Here is an 11317-nt window from a genome sequence, read left to right on the forward strand (position 1 = left end):
CTCTTGTGCCGCACAATTTTCGCCGGTACCATAAACCCTTTATTTATCTTCCTCAAAACAACCACCATACCTATCTATTATGGCATTTCCATAGCCATTCCGAGATATATTGCCATGCAACTTTCCACCGTTCTGTTCTGACACACATTGCTTTTATCATATTGCTCTTTGCATGATCATGTAATTGACATCGTATTTGTGGAAAGGCCACCTTCATAATTTTCATACATGTCGCTCTTGATTCATTGCATATCCAGGTACACCGCCGGAAGCATTCATATAGAGTCATATCTTGTTCTAGCTTTGAGTTGTAAATCCATAAAAGTGTGATGATCTTCATTTTTAGAGCATTGTCCTCGTGAGGAAAGGATGATGAAGGCTATGATTCCCCCACAAGTCGGGATGAGACTTCGGACTTGTGCTTCAAATAGAAAGGCAAAAAAAAGAATAAGGCCAAAGAAAAAAAAGAGAAAAAAAAAGAAAAAAAATGAAATGAGAGAAAAAGAGAGAAGGGACAATGCTACTATCTCTTTTTCCACACTTGTGCTTCAAATAGCACCATGATCTTCATGATAGAGAGTCTCATATGTTGTCACTTTCATATACTAGTGGGAATTTTTCATTATAGAACTTGGCTTGTATATTCCAATGATGGGCTTCCTCAAAAGTGCCCTAGGTCTTCGTGAGCAAGCGAGTTGGATGCACACCCACTTAGTTTCTTTTGTTGAGCTTTCATATATTTATAGCTCTAGTGCATCCGTTGCATGGCAATCCCTACTCACTCACATTGACATCTATTAATGGGCATCTCCATAGTCCGTTGATACGCCTAGTTGATGTGAGACTATCTTCTCCTTTTTTTCTTCTCCACAACCACCATTCTATTCCACATATAGTACTATGTCCATGGCTCACGCTCATGTATTGCGTGAAAGTTGAAAGAATTTGAGATTATTAAAGTATGAAACAATTTCTTGGCTTGTCATCGGGGTTGTGCATGATTAAATACTTTGTGTGATGAAGATAGAGCAACAACCAGACTATATGATTTTGTAGGGATAACTTTCTTTAGTCATGTTACTCTGAGAAGACATGATTACCTTGATTAGTATGCTTGAAGTATTACTATTTCTTATGTCATTATGAACTTTTATTTTGTATTCATTTGGATCTGAACATTAATGCCACAATGAAGAAAATTACATTATGAATTATGCTAGGTAGCATTCCACATCAAAAATTCTCTTTTTATCATTTACCTACTCGATGACGAGCAGGAATTAAGCTTGGGGATGCTTGATACGTCTCCAACGTATCTATAATTTTTTATTGTTCCATGCTATTATATTACCCCTTTTGGATGTTTATGGGCTTTATTCTACATATTTATATCATTTTTGGGACTAACCTACTAACCGGAGGCCCAGCCCATATTGTTGTTTTTTTTTGCCTATTTCAGTATTTCGAAGAAAAGGAATATCAAACGGAGTCCAAACGGATTGAAACCTTCGGGAGCGTTATTTTTGGAACAAATCTGATCCGGAGAGCCTGGAGTGCAAGTTAAGAAAGCTCCGAGGACCCCACGAGATAGGAGCCCCCCCTGTAGGGTGCACCCCCTGTCTCGTGGGTCAATCGGGCGTCCACCGACGTACTTCTTCCTCCTATATATATCCACAGACCCTGAAAATATCCAGGAGCACCATGAAACACAATTTCCACCGCCGTAACCTTCTGTATCTGCGAGATCCCATCTTGGAGCCTTCTACATCAACACCATAGCCTCTCCAATGAGTTGAGAGTAGTTTACCACGGACCTGCGGGTCCATAGTTATTAGCTAGAAGGCTTCTTCTCTCTTTTTGGATCTCAATACAATGTTCTCCCCCTCTCTTGTGGAGATCTATTTGATGTAATCTCTTTTTGCGGTGTGTTTGTCGAGATCCGATGAATTGTGGGTTTATGATCAAGTTTATCTATGAATAATATTGGAATCTTCTCTGAATTCTTTTATGTATGATTGAGTTATCTTTGCAAGTCTCTTCGACTTATCAGTTTGGTTTGGCCTACTAGATTGATATTTCTTGTCATGGGAGAAGTGTTTAGCTTTGGGTTCAATCTTGCGGTGATCTTACCCAGTGACAGAAAGGGTTGCAAGACACGTATTGTATTGTTTCCATCGAGGATAACAAGATGGGGTTTATATCATATTGCATGTGTTTATCCCTCTACATCATGTCATCTTGCTTAAGGCGTTACTCTGTTCTTATGAACTTAATACTCTAGATGCAGGCATGAGTCGGTCGATGTGTGGAGTAATAGTAGTAGATGCAGGCAGAAGTCAGTCTACTTGTTATGGACGTGATGCCTATATACATGATCCTGCTTAGATAATCTCATAACTATGCTCTTTTCTATCAATTGCTCGATAGTAATTTGTTCATCCACCGTAATACTTATGCTATCTCGAGAGAAGCCTCTAGTGAAACCTATGGCCCCCGGGTCTATCTCTTATCATATTTGCTTTCAATTTACTTTTATTTGCATCTTTACTTTCTGCATCTATATCATAAAATACCAAAAATATTATTGTCTATCTATCAGATCTCACTTTCGTAAGTGACCGTGAAGGGATTGACAACCCCTTTATTGCATTGGTTGCGAGTTCTCAGTTTGTTTGTGTAGGTGCGTGGGACTTTTGAGGATCCTCCTACTGGATTGATACCTTGGTTCTCAAAACTGAGGGAAATACTTACGCTACACTTGCTACATCACCCTCTCCTCTTCGGGGAAAACCAACGCTAGCTCAAGACGTAGCAAGTATCTTTTTTTCTCCCTCACTTCTAACTCTTTCTAGCTCTCTTAAGATAGCAATACTAGAAAAATTATTATCAGGGATCAATACTCCCATTTTAGTCGCTCTAAGCATCATCTCATGATTAGATAAAACTTCAAAAGATTTATGGGCCGGTTCATTACCTTCCAGATTTCTCTTTCTTGAGATAGCAGCAGCTTTATCCTGCATCTTGGCCTCCATATTCTGCATATTCCTCACACTGAGTCTCAGACCAGCTTCTGGGATAAGAGGAGGGGTAGGAATCACTTCCCCCATATCATCAGAAGATGTGGGGAACTGTACCATATAGTCAGTTTCCCCCCTTCCTTCTCAAACTCCTCTCCCTCAAGCTCCTCGACCTGCTCATTTTTTGTTGATCCAAATGAGATATATGCAAAGCAGATATATCTTTTGAAATCAAGTCATCACCAGAAAGACTCTTAACTGCCTGTATCTCATCGATATGCTTCTCAAAGTTCTTTGTAGCAGGAATTGTGATGGATTTAAAAAGGTTATCTTTTTCACATGCCTCATCGGCTATAGTTTCATTCAGGAGAGTATTATCATCAGTTTCCTCAGATTCATATTGCTCATCTTCCACAGAATCAGTTGGGCCATTTTTCCCAGCATCCATATATTTACTGGGCCAGACCCTCTTTCTTTCTCATTAGACTTGGGGCATGCCCGAGAAAACTGCTTGTCATATGGTGAATTCCCTTTTACATTGCCAACCTAGGCACTCTTAAGTTCTCTTTCTGGGTCTCTCACCAAAACCTTGTCAACTTCGTAAAACAAGTCAAAGAAATGTGTGCCCAAGACTGCTTCTGCAACTCCAGGTAGGTCATCCACATTGCGACATCCAAGCCGGACCCATACAAATTCTGGCTTATGTAGGGTGGCCATGTCGATTTCAAGTGGTACACCTACCAGAGATGAAACATAAGCCAAATTTCTCTCGTTTCTCCTCTCCAATGGAACGTTTGCTACCTTGACCCAAGCTATTTGCATCACACCCTTAGCCCCAACATTAGCCGACCATGGAACAATTTTCACCACCACTCCACAAGATTTCAGCGTCATTTTATCATTATAACAGGCCATTTTAACATCTCTCTGACTAGGGAAGCGCATGACATAAGTATTGGGACCAATAGAGTGAGCAGTACAATGACGTTTGGTCCCGATATAATCAGAGAAAGCATCCTCAAGTTCCTTCACACTAGCCTCTCCCTCGGTCACTGTGATAACTACACTAGTAGCTTTCTCTTTTAGTTGCTTAGCAGTACATGAATCTGGAATATAGAAAAAACCCTGGCCCTTGGCCTGAAAAGCACACATCGGTGCCACACACTCCCATGGAAGGAAAGCAACACAAACCGATACTAGGTGTCTCATCTTACTGCAACTCTCACAAAAGGCTTGCGGACAACTAGCAGGAGTATGGCTAGTAGATTTGCACATTAAACATGGATCATAAGCTTTGGGTGGGGGCACCTGAGAGGAAGGCTCAGCTCGGGCAATGGAGTCGTAGATCTGCTTCTTCTTGTGGATTTCTGCAGCGTTGAGACCAGGAGGATTAGGGTTCTTCTCCACCCAACCCCCACCCCCCAGATCTGGCCCTCTTGGCTCTCTCCGCAGCCTCATCCTGCCGCTCGGTGTCGTCCGATGCCGACGCCGCCTTCCTGTTGGTGGAGAGGTCGTCGCTGTCGCCGTCCCTGGACCATGAGAAACGACCCCGACCGCGCCCTCGGCCGAATCGACCAGCTCCGCGCCCCATCCGCCCAGATCCGAAGCACTCCCGACGATTTCCGTGGAAGGCGTGGCCGCCGAGGTTCTCCATCTCGCTCTGCTCGCTTGGATTGAAAGTAACCACCATTGCGTAGGATCTGTGGTCGCCTCCAATCTTCCCCTCCCACCAGAGGAAGGAGGAGGGGAATCTCGATCTATGGTTTCTCGGGGTCTCCCAGAAGTGAGATAGAGCGGCGTGTAGGTCACGGATCGGAGTGGGAGCGGCTTTTGTACCCACGGCATCCTGTAGCACCCCATGGCTGCGCGGATCTCCGTCCACGTGTCGAGCATCAATGATGGCCGCCCCACTCGCGCCTGGATGTGGCCCTAGAATCCCGGGGCCCCGCCATCATCCGTCCTGAACGCGGTGCGGAGGAAGATCTCGCCATCAGAGGAGGAAGATCCACGGCGGAGGAAGATCTTGCCGTCGGTGAAGTGGATGGTGCGTGCGGACGCAAGGTCCACCACAAAGGAGACGTGCCAGCGGACGTCAAACTCCATCCCGGTGCTTAGCTTTGGCCTACTTTGACATCAAACTCGAGGGGGACGCCGCTTTGACCTCTCAAACATAGTTGTTATATACACGCAGTAAATATAATCGAGGCTTGCGTCTTCTAGTACTTCCGACTTATCCTCTCCCCCAAATCTGCTTCTTCATTTCCCATACCTCTGCAGCCACTGTAGCATGGAGCAAAGCACCCACGGGTGCCCAGTTGGACGGAGCTCAGATCCATGGTAATCCATCTCTGCTGCTCAGCAGGACTCGCCGCTTCGATCCTTCCTTCCTCCACCCTCCCGCCGTGGTCACCGTGACAGAGCAACGAGGCCGAATCCATCCTCGCCCGCCGCCGTGACGCCCTCCTCTGCCCCCCTCGAGCCTTGAGCCGCAGGCCGTACGGTGGTGCCGAGCTCCAAGCAGGGTGGCAGATCCTCCCAGAGCTCCAGGCGTCCGGTCAACAGCAATCCTTGTTAGATCCATCCGGCTGTGCTACAGTAAGTTCAAAATCCGGCTGGCTGCGTTGGTGGATTGGAGTGGAACTGTGATAGGCCCCCCGTGCTTGACTCCAAGTCTCCTCAATTCCCAGGTTTGACTTCTGTCCTCCTTCTCCAGCGACCAGGCTGCCTCTCTAATAACTTCTTCATTGCTTCCTGGTATACAGCAAGAAAGCAGATAACAAGAGGGAGACAGTGAGATTCGGCCGGCCATGGAGTTCGCCACAGGGGCGTTGGGCACCCTACTCCCCAAGCTGGGGGAGCTGCTTCTTGATGAGTACAACCTGCACAAGGATCTGAGGAAGGGGATCAAGGACCTGAGGGATGAGCTCCTGGTCATACAAGCTGTACTTCTGAAGGTGTCCGATGTGCCACTAGACCAGCTTGATCAGCTGGTCAAAATTTGGGCAAACGATGTCAGGGAGCTGTCCTATGCCATCCAGGACAGCCTTGACTCCTTCATGGTGCGCGTTGAAGGTGTTGAGCCTACCAAACCACACACCTTCTTCGGGTTCATCAAGAAGACCTACAAGAAGGTCACCAAGCTCAAGATTCGTCGCGAAATAGCCAACGACATCAAAGACGTCAAGATCCAGGTGAGGGAGGTGAAGGAGCGGTATGACAGATACAAAGATGTTATTGGTAATACTAATGCCAGAACCGAAGTCGACCCACGAGTCTTGACCATGTACACCAAAATATCTGACCTTGTTGGCATTGAAAAGTCAATGGATGAGCTAACAGAGATGTTGTCTAAGGGCGATGATCTGTCCGGCCAAAAGCTCAAGGTTGTCTCTGTTGTTGGATTTGGAGGATTGGGCAAGACAACTCTTGCTAAAGCCGTGCATGACAAGCTTAAAAAGAATTTTGATTGTGGGGGTTTTGTTCCAGTGGGTCAAAGTCCAGACACAAAGAAAGTTCTCAGGGATATCCTCCTTGAACTTGACAGGGAGCTGTACAAAGCTTCAGCAACAATGGATGAATGGCAGCTGATCAACCAGCTGCAGAAGTTCCTAGTACGCAAGAGGTATGCATTTTTACCCTATGCTAGTGTCCTGCATGCTTTGTGTTGTGCTGACATCTAAGTGAAAATCCTAGTATGGGTGAAAACAATACAGTGGCATTACTATAACATGTATAACATCCAACTTAATAGCAATGCGACGTTATTGTCAGACAAATAAGGTTACAGTATTGTATATGGTTTATTCTTGCCTGCAGATCCGCCGCCGCCGAAGGATGCTGCCGGGCTAAGCTCGGGGCGGACAGCGGTGGCGGAGGTCCTCCTCCCCTGCTCGCATGTGGGTGGTGCAGGATCTTTATGCGAGTGTTGGCGCAGCTAAGATCGGATCGCAGCGCGAAACGACAGTCGACGGAGATCGGATCTTGGGCGGCGGCCGCATGTTCTGTGCACGGCCTTGGGAGGCAGTTGGGTTGTCCAGTCCAGCTTGGTAGCGGCGGCGTAGATGAGCGCCATGGAGGGTCGGTTGTATGCGGGTGTGGCCTTCGCTCAGTGGCCGATCGTTGTGCCCTGCTATATACGGCGGCGGATCTGGTGGTTATCTCCTCCGTCGGAGGTGGTCGGCCTGAGGCTGGGTGGTCGAATCTCAAGATCTGTCATGTAGTCCCGGCTACGATTTGGGGAGACATAGTAGCCGGTGAAAACCGAGCCGACCGCGGGTGATTGCTGCATGAGCATCAACTGACTCGAACACACAGACGTAGTGCTAGTCTATTGGATTAGCAACATGGAAGTAAACACAATCAGCTAACCATGTGTGCCAGGGAGCTGTGTTTCAACTTTCAATTGGCCAAGCTTGCAAATAATTTCTTCCGAGTGTTTGGGTACCAAAACCATATCAGCAAGACCAGTAGAACAGATGTGGCACATCTATTCTTCTGCTAAAAATCCGAGATTATTACCATCAAGCACTTAACTGAGTAATTACATTGACTTCAGTTTTGCGGCTAATTAGTGGACATCCAATTATCTACAATATAACCATGTGAGAATGATAATTAAAGACTCAAGTATGCAAAAGAATGCTTTTAAAGTTTGAGAAGTACTACTGTATGTTATTGATGGCATCCAGAGGGAGTATATTATATTATATTATATTATATTATATTTTTGCTATAGTATGCCTTTTTTTTGTTCTGGTGTGTTGGTGTGCTTGTTCTTGTGGGTATACTACTGTATGTTAGAATTTTTTTTTCTAATTAAAGATCTTGCCTCTTATGGAAATAGGTACTTTTTTGTGATGGATGACATATGGGATATACGAACATGGGAAATGATTAAATGTGCTTTCATGGACAGTCATCCGGAAAGTAGATTAATCATGACTACTCGTATTGTTGATGTTGCCACAAAAGCTGGTGGTATCTACAACATGGAACCACTTTCTGATGATAACTCAGAAATATTATTCTATACAAGAACATGTGGTGGTGAAGGACTAACTTCCTCTAACCAACATGCTGAGGTGACTAACAAAATTTTGAAGAAATGTGGCGGTGTGCCATTAGCTATCATTACAATTGCCAGCTTGCTTGTTGGAAAGCAGAGCGAGGATTGGTCTAAGGTGTATGACGCCATTGGTTTTGGGCATGAGGACAGTGAAGTTGTTCAGAACACAAGAAAGATATTGTCTTTTAGTCATTATGATCTACCTTCGCACCTGAAGACATGTTTATTATATCTAAGTATGTTCCCTGAAGATAGCTTTATTGAAAAAAACTCGCTCATATGGAAGTGGGTCTCTGATGGTTTTGTTCCAGATAGGTCATTTCAGTTAGGAGAGAACTATTTCAGCATGCTAGTAAATAGAAGCATGATCCGGTGGATACATCGTGATGATGTTTTGGATGGTCAAAGTGGTTGTCGTGTTCATGACATGGTGCTCGATCTGATCCACACCATATCAAATGAGGTAAACTTTGTCACAGTACATGATATGGAGCATCACGGCACATGTCCGGGAGGAAAGTCAGCCAACAAGGTTCGCAGATTAGCAGTTCATGGAAAAAGTGGGAAACACAACTGTAGCATTGCAATGGAGCATGTAAGGTCATTTAATGTTGTCGAGTGCAGTGCCAATAGTATGCCCCTGCTTTCGAGCTTTAAAGTACTGCGTGTGCTAGTTATTGAGGACTGTGTTTTCTCAGAAGGTAGTAGTCTTGAGCATCTCGGTAAGTTGGTGCAGTTGAGGTACCTGGGACTAGTGAAGACAGCGGTCAAGATCCCGGAAGGAATAGGGCATGATCTGAAGTTTCTTGAGATACTGGATGTAAGGGGAGGTTTGGTAAGTGAGCTTCCGCCATCTGTTGGTGAGCTAATGAATTTGAGGTGCTTGTGGGCTGATGTAGGTACAGTGATGAAGGGCGAGATAGGGAAACTGACATGCCTTGAAGAACTGGAGCTACATTCAGTTGAGAAGTGCCCAAACTTCTTCACTGGGGTGGGGAACCTGACAAAGTTAAGGGTGCTCAAGATCTTTTTCGGTGAAATAGAGGTGTCTGCAGGCAAGGCTCTAATGGGGTCTCTGTGCAACCTGGACAAGATTCATACTCTGACGGTTGTGGATGATGGTCGTGATGCTGACTATTCAGTTGTCCTCAATCATAGTTTGGAAGACTTGGCACCCTGTACAAAGCTGTATGAGTTCGTTCTGCCTATCATAGTTATACCAAGGGTGCCATCATGGATCAATCATTTAAGTATTCCACTCCTTTCTCGTCTATGGCTGCTTGTGGATGCAGTAGAAGTTCGGGATGTTCAAACCATTGGCAGGTTGCCGTCGCTTTTTATCCTTGGTCTCTGGAGTAAGAATGAAAAGAACATAGCATATACTTTTGGCAGCAATGAGTTTCACAAGCTGAGATGCTTGTTCACGAACAAGATAGAGATCGCTGTTGAAGAAGGAGCATTGCCGATGCTTGAATGCCTGGTATACAGTGCATGCGCTGAAAGAAAGGACCGTGCCAGCTTGGTGCCGTGGATGAGAAATAGCTGCCCTTTGCTGAAGGAAGTCACCTGTTCCCTTGGCTGCATTAACAGCAGCTACACGGAAGTAAAGGAAGCGAAGCAAGCGCTGAGGCAGGCTGCCACAACCCATCCTAATGCTGTGTATCTGGACCTTGACATAGAATACGAAAACTACGACGACGAGGCAGCTAAATTCATTGATAATCTCGAGTGGACCCTACATGGTCTGGACAGACCCGAGGATGTGGCCCGTCCTGCTGCATACCAGGAAGAAAGGATACGTCGCATGATTAGATCACTTGAGAGAAGATTACGTGACGCCGCGGAGCCTCGGGTCGGGAGGTACGGCGAACAAGAGATACGAGGCCTTGTTACCAAATTTAAGAGTTGGCTACATGATCATGCAGGCACCGGCCAGGATGAGGTACGGACATACCACTGTCCATCGTATTGATCGATTGATCGCTGTATTTATACATGTGTAAATATCATGTCGCTGAGGGCCGGCTGGCCGGTTTTCTAAATAATAAATCTGCAGGCGGGCAAAAGTGGTGCCATGGATAGTGACGACGATGATGATGAAGGTTATTGCGACGACGACCAAGCAGATGTACGTGCGTAGAAACTACACCATCATATTGATTCACACGCTTTGTAGAAAACCACATATCCCACATATCCCACACGTCATGTAAAAAGTGGTGCCGGCTGGGTTCTGTATAATTAATCTCCAGGTAGACGATGATGAAGCCACTTGCAGTGGGGATCAGCAGGAGGAGGGGGGCAGCCAACCTTGAATCTCTTCCCCCGGTCATGGGCTCACGGCCATGTATCTCAATCTGGTAAACAGGCAGCCTCTGTCTCTCCTTTTCTTCCATTTGTATCAACTTCTTTATATTTGCATCAGGAGCGATCGATGCGACTTACCTAATGAATCTGCTCATTTCGACTTTTACCAAATTTATACTGATAATTTTCTATAAAACTTTCCAATGTAATTTTGATGTTTGTAACCATTTTTTTGGTGATTCCAAATTCCCAAATTAAGGAATAAACAGCAACCCATCTGTACAGTTTCATCTTTTAATTAGAAATCCGCCCATAAACTTTCTGCTTACAGGATGGTGGCCATCTTGAAGGCTTCTACGGTCTTATTGTCACCTCTTGGAAGGCGTCAGCTTATTTCGTCCATGAGTGCGAAGAAAATCACGAAAGAAAAACGGTTTCTCCTTTAGCCTTAGACTGGGTTGCAAAAGAAAAAGCTAAAAAATATATTCAAAATCTTGAAAAAAATATTTATAGATAGATTGCTTTTTGGGGGGTGGGGGTATTTTTTACAAATTAATGTTTTTACCAAGAAAAATGAAATCAAAAATGTCTTATTATGTTCATGGCTTATTTTTTGTTCTTGTTTGATAAATACAAAAACCAAAAAAATGTCTTCATTATTTTCTTATGTGAGCTTTTTTATTTCTTTTTATTTCTTTTTTGGGAGGGTGGGTGGGGAACTCTGCGTATGCCATTGTAAGGTGACACTTATAATCACATAGCCGGTCTCAAGCCCGGAAAAAGGAGGAGAGACCACCAATGTGCTTTTAGATGGTATTATATATGTTCTGTTGAATTAACGATCGTGGCTGAAATGCAAGAAGCATTTAGGAGAAATATTATTCTGGTAGTTTCAAAAGAAAGAGTTGCCTTCTTTTTCTTAGATAAT

General features: G+C 44.8%; 1 protein-coding gene across 1 annotated transcript; it reads left to right on the forward strand.

Annotated features, from left to right (window-relative positions):
* The first annotated feature begins 5172 nt into the window (after positions 1-5172).
* On the forward strand, positions 5173-11054 carry LOC123135397 (disease resistance protein RGA5). The gene is made up of 6 exons (XM_044554461.1): positions 5173-5704; positions 5780-6639; positions 7861-10024; positions 10139-10210; positions 10335-10442; positions 10721-11054. Exons 2-5 carry the CDS (start codon positions 5825-5827, stop codon positions 10395-10397), a joined length of 3114 nt encoding a protein of 1037 aa, XP_044410396.1. The 5' UTR covers positions 5173-5704; positions 5780-5824; the 3' UTR covers positions 10398-10442; positions 10721-11054.
* Positions 11055-11317: the final 263 nt, after the last annotated feature.

Source organism: Triticum aestivum, chromosome 6B (genome assembly GCF_018294505.1).
Source record: "Triticum aestivum cultivar Chinese Spring chromosome 6B, IWGSC CS RefSeq v2.1, whole genome shotgun sequence".
Taxonomy (NCBI): Eukaryota; Viridiplantae; Streptophyta; class Magnoliopsida; order Poales; family Poaceae; genus Triticum; species Triticum aestivum.

Bases quoted from the DNA above. Each gene is read 5' to 3' on its own strand.
- LOC123135397 (XM_044554461.1), top strand. From the start codon at position 5,825: ATGGAGTTCGCCACAGGGGCGTTGGGCACCCTACTCCCCAAGCTGGGG. The intron at 10,025-10,138 runs GTACGGACATAC...ATAAATCTGCAG, and splicing joins CAGGCACCGGCCAGGATGAG to GCGGGCAAAAGTGGTGCCAT. The intron at 10,211-10,334 runs GTACGTGCGTAG...ATTAATCTCCAG, and splicing joins GCGACGACGACCAAGCAGAT to GTAGACGATGATGAAGCCAC.